The sequence below is a fragment of the Leopardus geoffroyi genome, chromosome A3, assembly GCF_018350155.1.
Source record: "Leopardus geoffroyi isolate Oge1 chromosome A3, O.geoffroyi_Oge1_pat1.0, whole genome shotgun sequence".
NCBI lineage: Eukaryota > Metazoa > Chordata > Mammalia > Carnivora > Felidae > Leopardus > Leopardus geoffroyi.
This window is the reverse complement of record NC_059336.1, coordinates 67,798,785-67,823,292: the sequence shown is the minus strand read 5'-3', so window position 1 is coordinate 67,823,292 and position 24,508 is coordinate 67,798,785. Positions and strand designations below refer to the sequence as shown.

At 38.0% G+C, this 24,508-nt stretch overlaps 1 protein-coding gene across 2 annotated transcripts in view; it reads right to left on the bottom strand.

Moving 5' to 3' along the window:
- PPP1R21 (protein phosphatase 1 regulatory subunit 21) overlaps nt 1-24,508 on the bottom strand; it is a 64,549-nt gene continuing 40,041 nt past the window's right edge. For both annotated transcript variants that reach the window (XM_045445980.1, XM_045445981.1), the window contains 8 exons: nt 22,149-22,301; nt 17,878-17,970; nt 14,213-14,455; nt 8,546-8,578; nt 7,271-7,387; nt 4,242-4,340; nt 3,152-3,280; nt 1-682 (listed from right to left, as the gene is read on the bottom strand). In XM_045445980.1, the coding sequence (XP_045301936.1) occupies nt 653-682; nt 3,152-3,280; nt 4,242-4,340; nt 7,271-7,387; nt 8,546-8,578; nt 14,213-14,455; nt 17,878-17,970; nt 22,149-22,301 (897 nt within the window). In that variant the 3' untranslated portion in view covers nt 1-652. The remainder of the gene's footprint in view (nt 683-3,151; nt 3,281-4,241; nt 4,341-7,270; nt 7,388-8,545; nt 8,579-14,212; nt 14,456-17,877; nt 17,971-22,148; nt 22,302-24,508) is intronic.

Here is a 24,508-nt window from a genome sequence, read left to right as displayed (position 1 = left end):
TTTGACATAAGTACGAATTTATTGACATCAATTTCCTTAAGCTATTATTCCAACACAGAGAAGGTACTGAAGAGCTGTGATAATAAGACAATGATAATAAACCCACAAGATCTGAAGTTTGCAAGACCCACTCCCTCTCAGAGAGAGAGAGAGAGAGAGAGAAAATACGAATAAGTCTTCAAAAAGAATCTGGAGACTGCTTTCAATTATAGCAAGAAGGAATGACAGTTTGACAATTTAAGCATTTTATCCAGAAACATAGATCTATTCCATAGATACCAAATCGATTACCATATAATTGAGTTTGAAAATATACAAAATATTTGTTGTTCTTACATACTGAAATTAAAACCTAATTTTAAAAAGTGCACAGTAAAAACAGCATAAGGAAACCTACGATATCCATGATACATGTATTGTTGTCCATTGTACTGTCAACATCAAATTCTGTATTTGCATTACTGGTTACAAATATACTTTAAATGTTTCAAGGCCATTTACAACACTGACTAGTTTACTAGGTCCAAAAGCAGCCCAGCTGCCTGAAGGCGGCCAGCACTGGGCACTGGACACTGGACAAGCGGTCTGGGTCCTGCAGCTCCACGCAAAAGTAGCAGCTTTGGAAGGAAGTCGCCAACCATCTATGTGTAAACTATCGGCTCTTGTTCTTTTTAGAATTTCCCTGTGCAAAGAAAAATATCAACAATAAGAACACAGACTTCTAGAAAAGTAACCCAGAGTTTACAGGCCAAGCTCTCTGGAAGGCCGTAGTTCACTGTGGAAAACTTTAGCTTCCAAGACAGAGTACAGCTGGTAACCCTGCCTTGCTAACTTTTATTCAGTAATCAAAAAGCAGTTGATCACTTTTAACTCCCCCACTAGCTATCTCCACGACCCCTATCTGCCTGAGGGGTAAGAGTCGGCAATAAAGAAAGAAAACAGAGCTATCTTGGATTTACCAAACCTCAAAAATTCATTTTGATCCAAAGACAAGGAAGTTTATGATTTCAGCCTAAACATGTTCTTAGCCTAAACATGTTTCCTTGTTGCTTAATAAATACCTTTTAAAGGTCTTAATAGATGCTAATTTTGAGTATGTGCCAACTAACGCCCCAGTGGAAATGATCATCTGAAAAAGGAAGCTCAGATACTGACTGAAAACTCAGGGGCAGATGTCTTACCTTATTCCCCATCTCCTCACATACGGCCATTTGGACTTTCCAGTTTTATGAACTTCTTTCTGGAGAAGCTCACTTTTTAGGAATACATTCTAACTAAATTCCTATACTTAACCATTACTTACAAATATATTTTTGTCATGTATGTGGGAAATGCCTGCAGAACACAAATATTTATAACAAGATGATAGCAAACAAAATGGTTCCAAGATGTTTACTTGGTATCCAATGGAGACCCTGTCAACTCAGCTGTAAGATGATTCTATAGCAACCTTAATTACTAATAAATGGCGGGTGGGGTGGAGGGGCAAAATACAGGGATCACAGAATGATCAAAAAAAGGTTAACAAAATAAACTACAACATGAGGAAGGATCTCAAGCTCAGCATTTCATTAAGGACGTATTTTAAGGACTAGATTAAAAAGTTCAGAGAGGACTTGAAAATTCCCTAATTGCTAAAGTAGCTGCAATACAGTTACCTTCGGGACAATGAACTTTGCTGTAGTCAACATTCATCCCTTTCAATTCAGAACAAATGTCTCCTGCACCCTGAAGTCTGCCACTTCTTTCCAAATGTTAGGAACTAAAACAGGCTTTCTCATAATACTCATACTAATGTATGTGCTTTCTACCATCAACCTGTGAGCTAGCTGTTGCCCTCCTGTAACACCAAGAAAGAGGCCAAAAGAGTTACCGGGAGGCATTACTTAAGGACCAACCCCCACCAATCACCTCTGAGCTCGTTTCCTGAAGCAAAAGTAACTGGAGAACCACAATCAAACTCACACTGTCTGGTTACCATCATCACAAGATGTCCCAGAAAAGTATCACAGACATTCTCTTGCTTTCTGCAAAGCGGCCAGGGGCCAATCAGTATCATGAGGCTACACCAAGAAATGGTATTATATAATGCAGATGCCAATGCACTAACAGGATATATTTCCCAAGGAGACACCAACTGAGCAGAATGCTGCCCTCACCACCACTAGCTGATGTTAAATAAAGCTATAGTTTGTTCATTTCTATTTCCTCCCCAGTGCTAGCAGCACATAGAAGGAATGGCTGCTAGGTCAGTAAGAGGCAGCAGCAGATTTCAAAAAGCACAGGTTAGAGACAGTAAATCCCACCTGGCAGTGGTACAGTATTGTCTGAGTTACAAAACATGCTAAGTATCTGATAGGCTTCCTAAAGCCTGTCTTTCATGGTAAAAGAATATATACATTATGTGACAACAATAGAGACATGATATGCAGATATACACTTTAATATAAGGATAGTACTAATATCTGTTGATCTCAAGACTGGACAAGCAGTGGCTTTATGGAAATGAAAGCAAAAGAAAATTTTGCAAAAGGATAAGACATTCCTAGCTTTATGGATGTGTATGAAAATAAATCTAAAGAAGGTCACTCTTCAACAGCACCATTTTAGTTTCATGGGTGGCTCAGTCAGTTAAACTTCTGACTTTGGCTCAGGTCATAATCTCACAATTCACAGGTTCAAGCCCGTATCGGGCTCTCTGCTCTCAGCTCAGAGCCCACTTCAGATCCTCTGTCCTTCTCTCTCTGCCCTGTGCTCTCTCTCTTTCTCTCTCTCTGTCCCGCCCCCATGCACGTGCTCTCTCTCTCAAAATAATAAACACTAAAAAAAAAAAAAAAAAAGAACAATTCATATCATAACCTGCCTAAAGATGTCCCTAAATGATAAAATAGTAGAATGCCAAAAATGCCCAAAATCAAAGGACACAGTATTATTAAAGGCCTTAGAGGCCTTAGAGGTCAGACCTCCTCTCAACTTATAATTCAAAGAAACTGAATTTTACTTTTGGATAACAGGACAAATTGTGTGAAGAATAATTATTTAAAAATACTTTAAATCTCTTAACCTTTGCTCCTGAAATGCATAGCAATGAAATACTTCATATTACATATGAAATACTGTATGGAGAGACCTCCTCCTTCCCCTTCCCTACCTTACTGGACATCTTCAGTGTGTCAATCTCTTCTCTCTGTTTAGATAATGTCTCGTTCATGCTGCACAGGTGGTCACTCATCATACTTAACTGATCCTCATAACTCCTCTTGGTAGTTGTCAGCTCATCCTAAATGGCAAAGGAACAGAAGGAAAAAAGACAAATCAAAACCCCCCTAGTCACCCACCTCAAAGCTTTTTTAATTTATGAAAGAAATTTGAGAAAAGCAACCTATCAAGATGACCTATCTGATCAATTAACATAAAGGACAAGCCACAGGCCTTAACAAAATTAAAACAAATGGGGGGAAAAGTTTTTCTTCTTTTCAGCCTTCAAAATAGGTTTTGAATTTCTCTGCAAAAAGACTTTCCTTCTACCTCAGGTATAAAATTGTGACAAAGAACAAGAGGGCTACATTGTCTTTCCAACTCTCCTCAGGTTTTCCCCAAGCCTCAAAGCCCTCAGCCCTCAGGGCAGGACCCTCCTTGGAGGAAGCACCTTTGTCTTCCCATCTCTCTGCTTGCTCCAGCCCCTTAAAATCTAATCCTGTGCTCCTAGCTAATCTGATTAACTAATCTGAAATTAGGAGGGGGCAGGTGTTGCTGTGCTAATGTGTTTTTTCTCTACCTATATCACGTTTATATTTAACAGAGGCATTCTGGAAACACGGCTTTTAAAACAGACCAGTGAGGAAGGAGGAATATTCTGCAGCCCCACCTTTCAGTTCAGGTCAGTTTTATGAAATGGTAAAGAGAAGAATCAGAGTCATGTGAACAGAGCAAGTGTACAGCCTGTCACGACGGAGATTAGCACGAGGAATGGGGAGGGAGGACTGGGGGTACATAAGTATCATTTAAGGAAATGCTGACTATAAAGCTATTCAAAAGAAAATCAAGTCAGAGAAAGAAGCAATACACAACTTTCTGCCTGACATAAGTTACTTTAAAATGAGTTAGAACTAAAGTGGTTAGAAAAATGCATGTCTACAGGTCAAATGCCACTACTTTTGAAAGGAAACGCTGACTTTGCTGCCCAAGAACTTTCAGTGAAAACCGTATTAACATTGTGTAGGTAACACTTCTGAACTCACCTGAAGTCTGCTGATGTTCTGACCAGCTACTTTCATCTCTTCCGTCAGTGCCTCTTTAGACTTTTCGGCCAAGGCCAGTCTCTTAGAGAGTGCTCGGCACTGTTAAATTAGAAAACATCCCATTATCTCAGGGGGCATTTCCCCCAAACCAAATTCACTTTAGGCCTGTACCACACACTGAAGGACACAGAAAGATGTGGTCCCTCTCACCACTTTAATAAGCAAAAACATCTACTAACCCAAGCTCACCAAGGTTTTCCTAGCTCTAGCCTGACAACCAGTGGTTACAAAAACTTAAGAAGTTGGGGGTTTTTTGTTGTTTAAGAATTTATTTATTTTTAAATGTTTATTTATTTATTTAGGGGAAGAGAGAGAGAGGGTGCATGCGTGCATATGAGCAGGGGAGGGGCACACAGAGAAGGAGAGAGAAAATCCCAAGCAGGCTCCATGCTGTCAGCACAGAGCCAGACAGGAGGGGAGTAGGGGTGCTTGATCTCATCACCCATGAGATCATGACCTGAGCTGAAATCAAGAGTCAGACACTTAACCAACTGAGTCACCCAGGTACCCTTAAAAATTTATTTTTAAGTAATCTCTATACCCAATATGGGGCTTGAACTCACAACCCCAAGATCAAGAGTCCCATGCTCTAGTAACTGAGCCAGCCAGGCACCCCTTAAGAAGTTTTTTACATTTACCCAGGATTCATTTATACTCAAACTGATGAGAACAGAAGTGGTTATTTCAAAAGTTATCAATGATTAGTCAGTCAGAGAAAGATAAAAATCATATGACTTCACTCATATGAGGACTTTAAGAGACAAAAGAGATCAACATAAGGGAAGGGAAACAAAAATAATATAAAAACAGGGAGGGGGACAAAACAGAAGAGACTCATAAATATGGAGAACAAACTGAGGGTTACTGAAGGGGTTGTGGGAGGGGGGATGGGCTAAATGGGTAAGGGGCACTAAGGAATCTACTCCTGAAATCATTGTTGCATTATATGCTAACTAATTTGGGTGTAAATTTTAAAAAATTAAAAATAAAATTAAAAATAAATAAATAAATAAATAAATAAATAAATAAATAAATAAATATGTTTAAAAAAAAGGTTATCAATGGCATCTGACTTTGCAATATGAATCCTAAGGCAATTTTCTTGTGTTTTAAGTCCTCTGTTATAGAGACCACATTACAGGAACAATAAAAGCTTTACAGTCCCAGGCTACAGATTAGGCTCAATCTACAGGGAATATGAAGTCAGTGTAGGAATCTGAAGATCCCAGCTGCTTTCTCTGGGGTTCTACCAAAGCTGGGCTATCCAGAGACAGAGCTCATCAAGAAGAGAAAAGAAAAATTCTGTTTCTCACTATTGTTTAAAGACAGTGTGCCATCAAAGGATCACTAAACTTTCTGATAATGCCGCGAGACTGACAAGGAGGATCTGTTGAGACACATCTGAATCTGTGTCGACATCACTCAGACTAACCATTCCAGTAAAGTCATACGGAGGGCTCACCACTTCCTGTTTACAGACGAGGAAAAACTAGGACAATGTAAAAATTGTTGTTATCACATTGTGCTGAAAACATTTCCCAAGATAAGCAAATCTCTTGGAAATGAAACAGCCAACACTCCCCAGCTACTCATTTCATTCCTCACAAGAGAATTCCACCAAATCAACCACCATTTATTAACCAAACATCTACTATGTGCTGGGCACCAAACCTGAAAAAGAGGGAGAGATTTGCAAGGCACGGGTCCTCAGAAAGACGACAATCCAGTCTGGGACACTAACTCCAAAGGCAGTTAGGGATCCAAACAAGGACATGGTTGCATGGCCTCAGAAGCTCGGCACCACAGCAGCACCAGCGTAGGTCAGCCAGTTCGCTGTGCTCCCCATTTTCTACAGCCCAACAAGCAGTCACTCTTATTAACTGATCAAAGAGGTGTGGAATGGTGGTTTGTGAACAGCATGGACCTAGGCACATCATTTCTTTCAGCAAGAAAAAAAGAAGCAAAGTCCCTCTCCACATCTAGCAACTGGCTTCCTATCAACCCCTCTATCTCCGTAGTACAGTAGAAAATCACAAAGTCAGGTCCCAGTACTGGGTGTTGTCTTTTCTTTCCCAATTTCTTTAACAATTTATTTATTTTTTTAAGTAGGCTTCACACCCAGAGTGGAGCCCAATGTGGGGCTTGAAGACCCTGAGATCCAGACCTGAGCTGGGAGCAATGGTCGGACGCTTACCCGACTGAACCACCCGGGCGCCCCTCAATTTCTTTAACAACTTTAAGCATTATAATTCTCTGTCTGACATCTAAAACTGACCTTTAGTGTAAAGTTTTAAGTGAGAGACCTTACAGGTATTCTTATAGGTTGAGCACATCCATTCTATCGCTGCACTTTCTTGCTTCATTGTCTCCCTTCTAATTAATGAACTGGTGTAGGATGTTATTGAGTATCTTGCATAGGGTTTTTCTAATTCTCCTAAGAAAATGAGTTATTTGGTTAGGGAAGAAGAAAATGTAACAAAAAGATTATATATCAAAGGTTAAAAAAGGTCACATTTTATCATTTATAGGATTCTATCACTTATTCATTTTATCATTTATAGGAACTCGTTTCTACAACTTGTCACTTAGGAAAAAAAGAACCAGTCATATTTTTTTAATTTCTTTGCATAAAATTCCTTGACTTGTGAATGTCTACCTGCCTATAATTCTCTAAAACAAGCAATCTCTAGCAATAATGCCCCAAACATATGTTATGTGACCATAGGAAAGGTGACTGATAAGTCTCTCAACTGTCTTTCGGTAATTTGGAAATGACAAATCAGTCCCTATTTACTGAAATGAGGATGTGGGGTTGGATGCAGCCTGACCAATATGAACTCCAACCAACTTCACACGGATGCATAGACACAAACTTCTCTCTTCGAATGAATAGCAGGAGACCAGGACAGTGACCTAATTGCTGACAGGGTGAGGAAAAAGCCCCCAAATCTAATTAAGTCTCCACTCACCTCGGCGTAAAAATGCACTGACTTGCTGTCAGCCAGCTGCAGTTGAGATGTCAGCTCCACTATCCTTGCCATGTAGTGATTTTTAATTAAGTCTTCACGAGACTCCACATCTGGAACCTGAACAGAGCACACATAACTAACTAAATAAATGCCAGTGAGATGAAGCAGTTCCAGAAAAGATTACCATCACTCCAAAAGAAAAAAGAAAAGGACAACATTTTGTACACTTTCATTTTAAATCGGATAGGGAATCATAGTTTTCCTACCCCTCAAAGAAAGTTCAGACAAGCCAGGTAAATGTGTATTCTAAATACCTCTTATTCTGCGTTCCTGCCTATCTCACAATAAGGTCGTGACTTCAAAAGAACAGAGCATAAGTGAAGTACTGGGAGGCCCACTACCTCTGGAGTCATGTCCCTCCATCCAGCCTTGAGAAGCCACAGACCTGTCTGACACCTACATCCTCTCCAACCGGAAGAAGGCAGGGGAAAGGGAGCATTGTTGGAATCCCTAAAATCTGAACATTCTTTTTTCCCCTCAAATTATCTTAAGACAGCTCTAATGTTCTTAAACACACTAACCAATGAAACCATTTCTATTCTGAACAGTTTATGGGCCTTGTCCCACACCAGTATTTCCTCTAGTTACTCTAGCAATGGTATGTTATTGAGTTTTAAGTTTAAAAACACAGAGAAAAGTTCAAGATTACCTAAAGTAAAAGGCCAATAGGGAAATCGAATTTACCAACCTACTTGAACTATATTTACCAGCTTGCTATACTGAGTAGAAAGCTGAATAACTTCAGTGTTCCTTGAATGGTTATTTATAAAGTTACACTTTACAATATTTCAAAACTCAAAAGCCAAATTTGGGTTCACTGCCTTGAGGGCTGGAAAGAACTGGCAAGCACACTACACTGTTGGTCAAGACCCTGAAAAGCCCTCTCCCCAGCCTGCCCACTAGGAGGGCTAACACCTCCAGCCTCCTTCAGGATGCCAGCGAACTGATGGCCAAGCTCGCACCACACCTTGTCAAACTGCCAAGCCAAGTCATTCAACGAGACAATTACAAAAACAGGCTGCAATTTGTTGGTGACAGTTAAAATAGAACCAGAAAGAAAAGCAACATGGATCCGTGGATGGAGGAGAAAAACACTGGCTCCCCAATTTCTAGAATGGTCAGAAAACAATTAGAGAAAGCTGACTGTTGCTGGACTTTGTGAACAAACATACAGTCAAATATTTACTAACAAACATGACACTAAGCACACATTACCTCATTGTCAGATGTCCTGGTTAAAATCCCAATCTAGAATATAAGGGGAAAAAATCCTTAGAACAGATTGTTTTCACTTCAAATACAATGATTGAAACAGCTGTAATATTTTCGCTTCTCAGTTCACACTGTTTTTAAGTGCACTGGGAGTGCAGTCCTAGATCATCACCCTGTATGGTCTTTTACTACAAGGAAGCTGTACCTACAGAGAGCTAACTGTGTTCACTATTTCCATCATGAGGCAGTAATGGATAATGATCATCACTATTTCCTCTATCAAAATGCTGTAGTCATTTTCACTGAAACCCAACAAATTGCCTGGGAAGAGAGAGAGGGAGAAGAGCTTTGACTCATCATTTCTGGGCCTATTTCCAAAACAGTAGCCGAGGAGGGGTAAAGACAGTTTTATGGTGACCATAATAACTAAACATTCCAAACAGAAAATACAAATAACAAACATTCTGCTGAAAGTTCAAAAGGAGAAAGAAGAAATACACTTTTGATACAATGTTATGACATTAATAAATACTAATTTCAGGTTTAAATTAATGAAAAAGAAAATGTAATTTCAGACACATTAAAGTACTGCCAGGTTGCTTTTGTGGATTAAGATTTCAAAAACAGATAGTCATGAATACGGATTTCAGGTTATTGTTCAAAGTGGAAATGCATGTGCTTGGGCACAATAACTTAAGGAAACTTGGAAACTCAGTTTCAGTGGATTCTGATACCCACAGATGATACCAATAAACAGTTTTCACAGATTCTAAATAATTTCCTCCAGAGTATTACTCTGAACAGTGAACAGCGTATCAACAGAGTGTATGCTAATGAATGTCATGCCCACCTAGCTGTAAAAGAATCTTTTATACTACTTTTTTTTTTTAATAGAACCATAATTTTCTACTCACTGAAGCAGGAGTAGCAATTAGTCTTTCTCTTTTAGTTAAAAGCTGTTTATGGTAACATGCCAATCATTTAATTTTATATATTCAAATATGACTACATTTGGCAAGAGAAACTACGAGCATACATCTATACTCTGCCTCCCCACCCTTATCCAGTGACTCCCTGGTTACGGTTTGAGAATGTATTATAGCACACAGACCCACAGAGGAATGGTAGTAGATAAATGGAAGGAAAAAAATCAACATACATAATTTCAACATGTTCTCATATGATGCTAATGAGTGTAAACTGATATGGCCCTTTTAGAAAATAATTTGGCAATAAAGGTCAAGAAACTTGAAAACATTCATGTCTTTTGACCTAGTAGTTCTAACCCTGAGACTGTATCCTGAAGACATCATCTGAGATGCAGAAAGAACCTTATGCACAAAAGGAGATGCTATTTAAAATAGCACAAATTATAACCAGTGTCCAATCATAGGTTAACTAAGGTATATTCTATACAGAATACTATGCAGTCAACAACTAAGCTTATACAGAGTTCTAATAATAGGATAAATATTTATGTGTTCACGTTACCTTAAAAGATTTGAAATGTTATATAGCACAGTATCAACCAGGTATGAAATTTTGCAGGAAAAATGTTAACAGTAGTTGCTTGAGTATTCAAGAGAATGTCAAATTTTTTCTTCTTTAATTTTCTGTAGTTTTAAATTATCTACAATGTACATGTATTCTCTTTATACATAAAATATATATACTTAAAATTCTATGAATGCTCTTTAATTCCAGCAAGAAGCAGAAATTTGTATTATTCTGTGCCTTTTCTTTCTTGAGGTTACTGACATCTTTGATTACAATGAACTGATAGGTGGCTGAATGCTCAAATTACCCTATTAGGTATTTTATTTTATTTTTTTTTTTTTTTAAATTTTTTTTTTTTTCAACGTTTATTTATTTTTGGGACAGAGAGAGACAGAGCATGAATGGGGGAGGGGCAGAGAGAGATGGAGACACAGAATCGGAAACAGGCTCCAGGCTCTGAGCCATCAGCCCAGAGCCTGACGCGGGGCTCGAACTCACGGATCCCGAGATCGTGACCTGGCTGAAGTCGGACGCTTAACCGACTGCGCCACCCAGGCGCCCCCCTATTAGGTATTTTAATGACAAATAATATGCATTCAACTACCAAACTGCCACAGAGTTAGAAATAGTAAGTTTCTTTCTGATGTACCTTTTTCAGCCCCAAGGTGCTTGTAAACCAAAGTAATCTTCTGAGGACTTATAAGATAAGCTTCCTTAGTCAATCAATTAACTTTAAAATGGGCACAGACTTGCTCCTTACACCCAAAAGGAACATGACAGAAAGAGCACACAGAGCTGCATGCTTAGTCAGTGAAGTTCACTAGGGGTAGGTGGGGAAAGACAAGGGGATAAAAAGAAAGGCTGAAAAGGAGAAATGTCAAGGAAGGCAAAACACCATCACTCTTATATCTCTGTGGTCTCCAGGCTGGTTTTGGCAAGAATCGCCACGCACAGGAGAGTTACATGCTGAGACCCTGTCCCTGGCCTGAAATACTCTCCTCATGCCTTGGACTCCTATTCACTTCTGAACCCCATCCATATTACCTCTTCTGCGGCATCCTCCCCACGCCCTCCAGCAGCTTTCTCTGTGACCCCACAGCGCTCCACCAATGTCTATCCATGATTGTATTCCATTAGAGTGAAAGCCACAAAAACTGACTGTGAAAAATGAAAGGAGGCCAGTCACGTCTTGGTTCTCTAATCCTGACCATCAGAGACAACACCCACAACTAGGGTGCATGGAAAATGTGGCACCTCAAGTGTACCTAAAATCATGGGCAGAATTGTGAATTCAAGAAAGTCAAGGAGAAGGAAAGAGGAGTTGAAAGGCAAAAGTATGTGAGTACTGAGATGATGGGAGTAATGGATACACAGATATCAAAAGAAATAGCTTGAACAAAGAGAGGGAAGCAAAAATGCCAAGAACATTGTCAGGGAAGAGCTCAATTTGGGTTTGTACGAGGAAATGTAGAAGACAGGGCTAGACAGGTAGTCTGGAAAAGGTATCCACCCACCTTGAATGCTAAACAAATGAATGGATTATATTCTATAGATAACAGAGCTACCAGAAGTCTAAAGCAAGAGAGTGCATAATCAGTAATACACTCTAGGAACATTATTCTGATAACACCTTATAAGGTGGGTGGGAGGAAAGAGACCCTTGCGAGATGCAGACAGAAATCTGCGAACAAAAGAAATCAAGGCCATGTACAGAGATGCTAACTGGACAGACTACTTAAAATAACACTGACTTCCAATCTCAAGCACAAATAAAGTCATCATCACTCATGCCCCAAGAGTGCTCAGTACTAAATGTTTCCCACATCCCTGGGAAGTCCTTCTCACTTACATATGGAAGAATCAAATAAAAAGACAGTCCTCAATTTTCAGCAACCGACATTAATGACTCAAATACACCAGTGTTGCCAACTCTCAGCACTTCAGAAAGGCAAGCAGTAAACAGATGAATTGATGTCAGCTGATCTGTTTTCTGACACCAATCAGATCATAAGGCCATGGTCCCAGATACCTTGGGTTCCATCCTAGTTCGATCACTTACCAAGTGTATGACTTCAGCTGAGTTATTTCACCTCTCTGCCCCCCAGTCTCATTTACAAAACAGAGACATGATAGTATGCACAATCTCATAGGATCTGTATGAGGACTGACTGAGGTAACATACTAAAAGTCCTCAGCACTGTGGCCGGCCCATGATCACTACAATCACTACTGTTGTATCAGCACTCTTCCTGGTCTAGTCTGGTCCAACAGTTACTCCCTCCACCACCAACTCTACTGCTTAGTGCAAGTGTGAGACGAGCAAAGGAACAGGTATAGGAAAGGAGAAAGAGACAGGAGAGAAACAAGAAATCAGACCAAGAGGGAGAACCGTGTGACCGGATCAATGAGACAGACTCTGAAGGGAAATCCAAAGATGAGTGGGGGGGGAGGTGCTTTCCCAGATGGTCCCTGAGCAGATGTCAACATTCAGCTATGTGTGTTGAATGCACCCTCTAGGCAGTCAGCTTCTCCTAGCCAGAGGCAATGTGCAGGACTCATGTCTGGGATTCAGACCTGTGATCAGAGGGTCACTCTACAGGATCATCCTGTGAGCATGGTGTCCACGCAAGTCACAACTCTGAGAAGTGTGGTTTTATGTGTTTTTGCTTTTCTAAAAATTTTAATCCTTTTTTGCTCCCATATTTTACTATGAAAATTTTCAAACACACAGGAAGTTGGGGATAAAAAGTTTAAGAAATGTCTGTATATCCACCATCTACATTTAATAATTAACATTTTGCTACATTTGTTTTATTTATGTGTGTGTGTGTGTGTGTATACAAATATATACATGTATATATATGTATACATATATACATATATGTATTTTTTTTCTGAACAATCTGAAAGTAAATTGCATATACTAGGATACCTTACCTAAGTACTTTGGTGTTTATCTCCAAAAATTAAGATAGTCTCCTAAATAATCATAATACCAGTATCACATCTAGGAAAAATAATAATAAACTGAGTTTCTGACACTGTTAAAATGGAATGGAGCCTATATACATCTTGAAAATAAAAGCTGGTTTGTATGCTTTACTATCAGGGATGCCCTGAATCAGATGTGAGGTAAATCTAAGAAGGACCATGCCTTGCTCATCCATTGCATCAGTGAGCTACAGGAAGGGTAAAATCAAGTGCTTAGGACAGGTCTCACGAAAGCACCATGGCTCACCTCAAGATCTTCAAGAAAGGCTTGTAAAAATGTACCTAATAAGCCATATTTCTAATTATAAGGGTTTTTCCCCCCTCTGATTTCTCCTTTCCTAGATTTTCTAACTTTTTCTTACAGTGGGCAGAATATTATAATTAGAAAATTTTTCTTGACATAACTTTGAAGTTACCTGAAGTAATTAATAGCTCCAATATAGACAGATGTTTCCTCACCTTCTGAATCACTGCAGTTAAATATAAGGCAAGAAATATAAGGTTGTAAGATAACTTGGCAGAATACTGCCTTATGGAATATAACTAACCTGATGAGCTTCTGTATTACATATATGTTGTAAAGCTTTATACTGTCTAAGAACCATAAATTGGTTTAAAATGGTATTTGTGGGGTGCCTGGGTGGCTCAGTCAGTTAAGCGTCTGACTTCGCTCAGGTCACGATTTCACGGTTTGTTGAGTTTGAGCCCCGCATAGGGCTCTGCACTGACAGCTCAGAGCCTGGAGCCTGTTTCGCATTCTGTCTCTCTCTCTCTCTCTCTCTCTCTCTCTCTCTCTAGTAAATAAACATTTAAAAAAAATTTTTAATGGTATTTGGGGTCATTTCTATGGAAAGTTAGACATTCAAGCCCTTGGTCAGAAACATAACCTATAGAAAAACAGAATCACCTTAAATTTGACTTACTTGATCTTTTCCAGGAATACAGCCTTTACCATGGGGAAGTGTCATGGAAAATCAAAGGAAATTTAATGAAATAGCTTTTTCAAGGAGCCATCCTGACTACCCCTTGCTTTTTCTAGAACACATGGATAATACCTGTTTTACACTGACATGTAATTTAGATGGTTAACAGCAAACACTAGGTTAAGGCCTTACCAATTATCGTTAAAGAAGAAGGGAGGGGGGGGGGAGGAGGAGTGGAGGAGGAGGAGGAGACACTTACCAGACTGGTGCTGTGAATAGGCTCCAGCACAGCCTTAGTTGAGGCTTCTTCCTGGCCCCCTGCATTCACCCCAGTGGGATTTTCCTGGGCTGGCCCGACCCCCTGCCCGATGCTTGTACTCTTCAGCTTATCTGCAATTCGCTGGTTTTCTTTCTCCAGCTTGATTTTGGCTAACTGTGCTTCCAACATCCAATGCTCTTTTTCCTGCTCCAGTTTAGAAATCTTTTCCAGACTCTGCTGAACCTTGAAAAGCAATAGAGTTCTGCACCTTAGAGGATGATGCAGACAAAACTTAGTGGCTAAAGACAGGCTTCACAGCACATCAACCCAAACTGCCTCCCAGAAATAAAATTTAAAAAGCCTGAACGTTACACAGAGAAGAGGAAATATTGTTAAACAAGATTCACAAAGCACAACCAGAAACTGAAAAATTGGATGACAGTAAAATTAAAAATCTTTACTCATCGAAAGATATCATCAGGGCACCTGGGTGGCTCAGTTGGTTGGGTGGCCGACTACAGATCAGGTCATGATCTTGTGGTCTGTGAGTTCGAGCCCCGCGTCGGGCTCTGTCCTGAGCGCTCAGAGCTTGGAGTCTGCTTCTAGTTCTGTCTCCCTCTCTCTCTCTGCCCCTCCCCTGCTTGCTCTCAGTCTCTCTCTCTCTCTCAAAAATAATAAACAATAAAAAAAATTTAAAAAAAAAGAAAGATATCATTAAGAGAGTGAAAAGGAAAGTCACAAAATGGAAGACATCCGCAAAGCATGTATCCAACAGAAGACTAACATGTAGAATATATAAAGAACTTCTACAAATTAGTAAGAAAAAGACAACCCAATAGAAAAATAGGGGGGGGGGGAGTCTTGAATAGGCACTGAACAAGACTAAAAACATAAAAAAGAAGGTATTCAATGTCACTATTATCAAAGCAAAGCAATTTGAAACCACCCAAATGACTAAAATTAAAGGACAGAAAATACAGGGGCACCTGGGTGGCTCAATCGGTTAAATGTCCGACTTTGGCTCAGGTCATGATCTCACAGCTCGTGGATTCGAGCCCCGTGTTGGGCTCTGTGCTGACAGCTCAGAGCCTGGAGCCTGCTTCGGATTCTGTGTCTCCCTCTCTCTCTGCCCCTCCCCTGCTCATGCTCTGTCTCTCTCTCTTTCAAAAATAAATAAAACATTTAAAAAATTTTTAAAAAAAGAAGAAAACACAAAGGTGGGCATGTTTGTGGAGCAACTGGAACTACCAGATAGTGCTAGCAGGACTGGAATTTGGGACAAACACTTTGAAAAACTGTTTGGCTGGATCTTTAAAGCTGAAGACATCATATCCTATATAACCCAACAATTCTATTTCTATGTATGTAACCCGATGCACATTTACCAGAAGACCTATGTAAGGATGTTCACAATAGCACTATGATAGCCAAACACCTGAAACTACCCAAATATTCATAGGCAATAAAAAAGAATAATGCATATTCACCCAGTAGAATACTAACCAACAATGAAAATGGACAGATTACAATTACACATAACACGGATGAATATTACAAATATAATGCTGAATGAGAGAAGGCAGACCTGAAAGAATATATATTATATAATCTCAATGAATGAAAAGTTTCGTTTACTGAACTTTTCACTAATCTATTGTGTTAAAACACAAGATGATGGTTTTCTTTGGGGGCAAGGAGGAAGGCGGGAAAGGGGCATGAGAAAGGCTGCTGAAAACTCCTAGTATTTTTTTTCTTAAAGGAATACTTTACATACAGAAGTGTTCTTTTTAAAAATTTTTACTGAGATGCTAGTTACATCAGTATGTTTGCTTGTGAAAATTCACTGGGATACACAGTTAGCCCTTGAACAACATGGGTTTGAACTACATGGATCCACTTATATGTGGATTTTTTCAATAAATACGTACAATATTGTAAAAGTATTTTCTCTTCCTTATGATTTTAATAACATCTTTTCTCTAGCTTACTTTATTGTAAGAATACAGTATATGATACATAAAATACACAAAATATGTGTACATCGAATATTTATGTTATCAGTAAGGTTTCCAGTCAACAATAGGTTATTAGCAATTAAGTTTTGGGGGAGTCAAAAGTTTACACAAATTTTCAACTGTGCAAGGGGATCAATGCCCCAGCCCCCTTGTTGTTCAAGGATTAACTATACATTAATAATTTGTATATTTTTTTTAAATTATGTTATACTCCATTCAACAAGAAGTCTAAATATATTAATTCTCAGGGCAAATGAAAGCTTGAGAATTACATGAAAATAAAAACAATCTTACAGTGAATTCCAAATGCTTTACCGGCTATCATGGTTGAGCAATTACCATGCAGCAGACGCTGTTCATGGTACTTTCCTGCCAGGATCCCATTGAAGCCTCACAGTCCTTCAATTCTCATTTCCCAAAGAGGAGAACTAAAGCTCCCAGCAGCTGAACCACCTGCTAAGCTAGCAAATGGCAGAGCCAGGATTTGGATCCCATGTGTCTGGGAATCACAAGTCTGATTCTTTTCACTGTATCACACTGCCTCCCATTGGCTCAGTTAATCCTTACAAGGCCCTGGAAGGCAGATCTTAGTCTCACTCTTTTCAGAGAGACAGGAAGTCACACCCAGAGTGCTTATCAGACTAGCCTACAGCTGGTCAATGGGGGAGGGGGGGGGGGCAGTGCTGCAATAGTTCTGAAACCAGACAATTCTCCCACTTACTAGCTACCTTGGGTAAAAGCTGCTTAATTTCTTTAAGCCTTACTTTCCTTACATAAAGTAAAAAGAAAATTGAAATTGAAAATCAACTTTTAAAGTATTCCACATTTTATTTTTGTCCCAAGAATTTTGTTTTTTAGGAATTACTCTCTGGATTAAATGTTTACTTCCAACATCCTAGCACATTTAATGTCAAAAAGATAAGTGATATGTGCCAGCAGACAAAAGGAAGTGTCAGGTGAATCTATTTGCACTCTCTTTAAAATAAGTATTTCCAAAACTTAAAGCAAGCCTGCTGTTGAAGTACGTCTCTGACAAAAGCTAAACCAGTGTCAGTGTGTACCAACTTCCCTCCCACCTCCACCTAGCCCCCAAATTCAATTGACCAACTAACTGAATATTGGAAATTTTTTGTTCCTGATCATTTAAGAAATAAATAACTCATGGAGTCTCAAGCTCCTCCCCCTTTTTTGCCTTATTAGTTCAGACTTTTAAATCTAGTGCCTAGAGAAAGAAAAGAATCACCATGGCCAAAGTGTGTTGATATTACCTGAGTGGCAATTATAACACCAACTGAATCAAGATGACTTATTTAGAGTATCAACAGGGGCGCCTGGGTGGCTCAGTGCTGACAGCTCAGAGCCTGAAGTCTGCTTCGGATTCTGTGTCTCCCTCTCTCTCCGCCCCTCCCCTGCTCCTGCTCTGTCTCTCTCTGTCTCAAAAATAAATAAAAACATTAAAAAAAATAAAATAAAAATAGAGTATCAACAAATGTTCTTCAATGAATTATGCTTATGGTGCGTTTTAGCACATGTTAAACAATTAATTTTACATGTTCACTTATAAAGTCTTTTATATTGTTCTGTGTTAAAAGCCTTCTCCAGGGGATTTAACATTTATGCTCCTTTAACAAGTAGCATGAGGCACCATACCTGTTGTGCAAGGCCTTCTCGACTTTCAGTAGAGCTGAGAAGGACCCGGCGGTTTGCCAGAGCTTCTTCGTAAGGCACAGACTCCAAGAGGGGCTATGGAAAAGGCAGCAGAAGAATTAAAGGAAAAGATCATATCATTCCCGAATCCTATGTACACAGAAAGAATGTTAAATGGGGTTCAACAATAAATTCAGACATATGCCAACATTCACTATTTCCTTTTAATGATGTCACAGGGAACTTTTTTAAAGAAAAATAACGAAGAGGGACTTGTCATTCCAGTTATAATCTACACTAACTAAAAGCATATGGACCTGTACCAAATACCATATGATTTCACTTCTATGTGAAATCTACAAAACAAAACAAATTAAAGAAAAAAAAAAAAAAAAAAAAACAGAAACAGACTCAGATACAGAGATCAATCAGGTGGTTGCCAGAATGGGGGGGTGGGGGTGAGTGTATGGGCAAAATAGAGAAAGGGGATTAAAAGATGCAAACTTCCAGTTATAAAATAAATAAGATACAGGACAGGATGCACAGCATAGGAATATAAATAGTAAGTAACAACTTTGTATGGTGACAGATGGTAGCTACACTTATCTTGGTGATCACTCTGTAATGTATATAAGTGTTGAATCACTATGTTGTACACCTGTAACTAATATAATATTGTATGTCAATGACATCTCAATTTTTTTTTTTTTTTAAAGCAGATTGTCAGAGAGGCAGAAATAAAGATCGTTAAGGGGCATTGTCTTGACTGTGCTTTTAAGGGTGTAAACATATGTCAAAACCTATCAAATTGTATGCTTGAAATATATGCAGTTTTTTTATGTCAATTAAACCCCCCAATAAAACTTTCCAAAACAAACACATGAATAGACAGATAAAGGAAAAGGACAGAATATCTAGAAACAGACAAAAGCATACACAAAAACATATTACGTGATAAATGCTGGGTTGTTTTTTTTTTTAGGTCAATAGAGAAAGGACAGACTGGATAAAAGCCACAAGGATAACCAGGTAATAATCTAGAAAAATAACTATTTAGATCCCCTTTTCATACCTCTATCAGAATGACTCCAAGATGGATTAAAGAATTCAATCTAAAAATTTAGACCATGAAAGTAATGGAAGAAAATGTAGGTGATCATTTCTGTAATCTTGAAAAGTACCCCTGGCCAAGAATCACCACCATAAAGAAAAAGATTGGTTTAAAGATATAAAAATTAAAACTTCTATTTTGAAAAAATACTACAGCAAACTGGAGAAAAAATACTTCTAACACCGGCACAGGATTAAAGTTCTTACTATATAGGGAGCTCTTTCAACCCTAATTAGGAACATTTATCTAAAAATAGATCAACAATGAACAGAGAATTGACAGAATAAATACAAACAATAACTTTATGAAAAGACATACCACTTCAATAAGCAAAAAAATGCAAATTAAAATAATAAGAAGCTTCTTGTCTAATTAATATTAAATTTATGGGTTAGATTTATACTTCTGCTGGTAAACTATAAATAGACAATCTTCCTGAAGTGTAGTCTGGAAAAATGTGTCAAAATTTGAAAGATTCACAGACTTTGAACCAGCAATTCCATTTTGGGAAATTAATCTTAAAGACATAATTAAAATAATTACACAAAGAGATAATTAAAATAATTACAATGCTAGAAACATAAAACAGTATAGCTACTCTTAAGGACAATTTGCAACACATATTAAAATGTAAAATGTGCAAGCCACATGATTCAGAACATTCCACTACTCAATATTCCACACATGTGCCCAAGGAGGCATTTACAAAGCTATCACTTACAGTATTATTGTAACAGTAAAAAACTGGAATGAACCTAAATGCCCACCAATAAGGAATATCTAAATGAGCCACAAAACATACATATTGTAAGATTCTATGCTGTATTTAAAAAGAATATAGTAGCCACCATATGTAATGATACAGACAGGTCTCTAAAACATTTTATTTGTTTTTAATTTTTCTTTGTTTCTTCATTTTTTTTAAGTATAGTTGATGCAGGCGCCTGGGTGGCTGAGTCGGTTAAGCATCCGACTTCGGCTCAGGTCATGATCTCACAGTTTGTGAGTTCGAGCCCCGCGTCGGGCTCTGTGCTGACAGCTCAGAGCCTGGAGCCTGTTTCAGATTCTGTGTCTCCCTCTTGCTGACCCTCCCCTGTTCATGCTCTGTCTCTCTCTGTCTCAAAAATAAATAAAATGTTAAAAAAATTTAAAAAAATAAATAAATAAATAAAAATAAATAAATAAATAAAACATTAAAAAACATTTTTTTAAATACATAGTTGAAGAACAATGTTAGTTTCAGATGTACAATATGGTGATTCGACAATTCTATACACCTAACAAAACATTTTTTTAATTAATTAATTTTTTAAAATAATCTGTATACACAATGTGGGTCTCAAACTCATGACCCTGAGATCAAGAGTCTCCCACGCTTCAAACTGAGTCAGTCAGGCACATCTAAGACACTTTAAATGAAAAAAATCAAGGCACCTGGGTGGCTCAGTTGGTTAAGTGTCCAACTCTTGCTTTCAACTCAGGTCATGGATCTCACAGTTCAGTTTGTGAGAGTGAGCCCCACAATGAGCTCTGCTCTAACAGCACACAGCCTGCTTGGGATTCTCTCTCTCCCTCTCTCTCTCTGTCCCTCCCCCACTCACACTCTTTCTCAAAATAAATAAAACATTTAAAATAAATAAATAAAACTTAAGTTAAAAAAAAGAAAAAATCAAGTTGCACAATGAAACAAGCATTTCGGTTGAAAAAAGAAAAATTCTATACATTGTATATTGTCTATAAGTTTATACAGATGCATATAAATGCTTCAAGATTCCGGAAGGTTATACACCAAACTGATAGCTATAGTGACCTCTGGAGAGAGAGTGGAATTAGGGACTATACATGTAATGTTCTAATGTAATATAAGAATATGTTTAGGCATTATTTGTACCTAAAAGTAAAAAAAATAAGGAGGAAAAAGGTAAAAAATGCACAAAGTTAGAGTTGCATGTGCAAGAATATCTACTGTTTCTCCGCATATAACAGTGAAAAATAGGAAACAACCTAAATATCCATGAGCAATGGATTAGTTAATTAAATTATCACACACAGAATGAAATACTATAGATTTAATACTATAGAGGTATTAAAATGATAACAATTTATACTTATAGAAAGTATTATTTGATGTATTAAAAATCACAATTTTTACATCCACAAAAACAATATTCTAAAACAGTGTATGTCAATGGACTATCAGCCATCCAAAAGAATGAAATCTTGCCATTCCAACAATGCAGATTGAGCAAGAACGTATTCTGCTAAGCAAAATAAGCCAGTGAGAGAAAGACAAATACCATATGATTACACTCATATGTGAAATTTAAGAAACAAAACAGATGAACATAGGAGAAGGGGGAAAAAAGAGAGAGAGAGAGAGGAAGGCAAACTAGAAGACACTCTTCAACTACAGAGAACTGAGAAGTGATGAGGGGAGGTAGGCAGGGGATGGGCTAATTGGGTGATGGGCATTAAGGAGGGCACTTGTGATGAGCACTGGGTGTTAAATATAAGTGATAAATCACTAAATTCTACACCTGAAACCAATTTTACCATATATCCTAACTAGAATTTAAACAAAAAATTGAAATAAAAAAGTAAAATGAAATACAAGGGTATGTATCCAGATACACTTTGCTTTTTATAGCACATACATGTATGTGTTTCCTTGTGTACGTGTGTACACACATGCACTAAAGTTTTTTGGATACAGATATACTCCAACAAAATTAAGGGTAGCTACCTCTGGGGGGTGGGAATTGGTGCGTAATTTTCTTCTTCATGCACTGTTACACCTTCTGATTTCTGCTTGCAATGACCTTGTATTCTTATATTCAGGAAAAAATTATAAACATATTTCAATTTTTTTCTATTTCTACAAGTTTGAGATTTCTGAAGTTTGATATTTATTGGCTGCCTGGCTGCCTCATTCTAGACACTTGGGGTCATGAGTTCAACATGGCCTATGCATAGATCACACATTAATTGAGGTTTGGGTCTCTGTCACCTTCTCCTCCCCAAAGACCTCCCCCAATACTCACCAACCACCTGTGCCCCCAACTGTGTAAAATCTAAACAAAACGAAATGTGGAAAAACTCTTGCCCTTCTCTGGAATGATTCCTGATTTTTCCTCTGAGGTTAATTTAACAGGAGCTCACAAACCTTTCTCAGAGCCTTCATATAGGCGGCAGCTTTTTTCTTGTATTGCAGCATGCACTCAGCTGAAAGAGGACTAATGAAGCCACTCGCTGCCTTAGGCCCGTAGCTCAGAGAAGCAATGAAGTAGTCCACATTGTTGCTGAAGAAAGATGCAATCTAAATCAAGAGTGACAAGAAAATAGATTTTGTTTTCCAATCATGTATCTAAAATATAGACCTAATAGTTTTCGAAGCAAAGTTAAAGGTGCCGGAATGGAAATGAAATTTCAACACCTGCCAAAAGCCCACATTTATTTACTTGGGAAGAATTCCTAGGGCAATGATTTGTAATAGAAAGACAATACCAGTATAAAGATTGAGACCAGACTTCTGACATGTCTTAACCTAGACAATTTCTATTCTTTCTGAAAACCAAGACTGATTCGGGTTTATTCTGGGGATGATGTTCATGGGCCATTTACCTCATTAATTTCTCCCACTAGTCTCAAAATATGCATGTTTGGATTTATATATTCCATTTGTATTTTAACTTTGAATGTTTCCAATTCCAACATGAGACAGGACACAGCATCTTGAATATGATAACTCTACTTAAATTTAATTCTGTAAATCTCAATTTATGATCTACAAATATAATAAAGACTGTGTAAGCAGGCACAAAGACCCATGACTGAGCCATGACTTTGAATTTATAGTGTTGTATGAAATGGTGATATAAACAAAAATGTCTGAGAAGGTTATTAGCCAAAAAAATTAAAGTGCTGGATACATTAAAGAATATCCTATTTTGATAAATAAGAAGTGACTTATGGAACAAAGTATCCTACACCTTGGCAAAAATTGGCCAGAAAGTAAGCAAGCAATCACTAATGGTCTGAAAGATTTTATTTTTCATTAGTATTTTACTATGTCAAATGAAATTCTACACTAGGTAGTATTCAAGAAAATAAAGGATTCTAAAAGTCTTGAGCTTTATATTCCTTATAAATGACATGGATAATCATATACCCAGGATTTGCATTTTAGGTCATAGCAATATATGGTGAGGTTTACATTCTTTCCTCTTTCTAGTATTTGTACATTTTCTAAATGTTCTTCAATATGCATATGTTACATTTTCCTACTGGGCTTTTAAAAATTATATACCATAAAATTTAGTTTAATCAAATCACATTAGCTAGATATTAAGCTGCCACCAACTAACATTAGTTCAGATACTTACTTCAGTTAAAAACCATTTTTAGGGGTGCCTGCGTGGCTCAGTTGGTTAAGCGTCTGACTTGATTTTGGCTCAGGTCATGATCTCGTGGTTTTTTAGTTCATGCCCTGCGTCGGGCTCTACACTGACAGTGCGGGGCCTGCTTGGGATCCTCTATCGCTCTCTCTCCCTCCCCCTCTGTCTCTCTCTTTCCCTCTCTCTCTCTCATAATAAATAAACTTTAAAAAAAAACTTATAAAAATTGCACAATTTTTCACAATCAGATACCTTCCCTTGAGACATTTTAAGGTTTCGGGTAAAGCAAATCTAAAATTAGCTTATATAAAGGTATTTATTATTTCAGAATTTTCATAAAAGTTAGAAACTGCAGAAACGCCTCTAAAGTGCTAACATTCTCTTCTTCCAGAATTTTTCTTAATTAAGTCAAGGTCAGAATTATCTTCAGAAAGCTTCAGCATGCCTGTAGATGCAAGCGATCAAGAGTACAGCTGGGATGGTCTTCTGGCTGAGGAACCCTGGAGGCACAGATCTGTACGCTGACAGAACCCAAAGATAACACCCTCTAATTATGGCCCCAAGCACTGCAAAGTGTCACAAAGACCAGTCTGAGTCGGGGAAAGATGAGAAAGAGGACACTGAACATGTAATATGATCGATGATCACTTCTGGTTAACTTAATTACCTGAAAAAAATGTGTTCCTGTTATGGGCAACCTGTCAGAAAAATAATGGTATATAAACACAGGTAGAAATTAACATTTCCTTGAGAAATTAGGTTGCATCCACAGAAATAAATGGGCTAAGATAGTTCTGAATACAGTCCTTTTGGTTACACATATATGGGTAGTTCCCAGAGAAATATGAATCAGTAAAGGTGCTGATGACAGCCACATGAACACATACTGACAATGTGACAGCTGCTGAAGCCAGAATATCCAAGACAGAATTTTTAGAGAAAATGCATTTTGGCCAGTTTATCATAATAATTAAGTGCTTAATGACCCAAATAATTATTATCTAATATTAATGGTTCAATGAAAAGACATATGTTCAAAGTCACCTTAAAAGTTCTTGTTAAGAAACAAAACCACAGAGGTAGCATTAGGACAAGTGTTATCAAAAAACAAAAAACCAGGAAGGAAAAA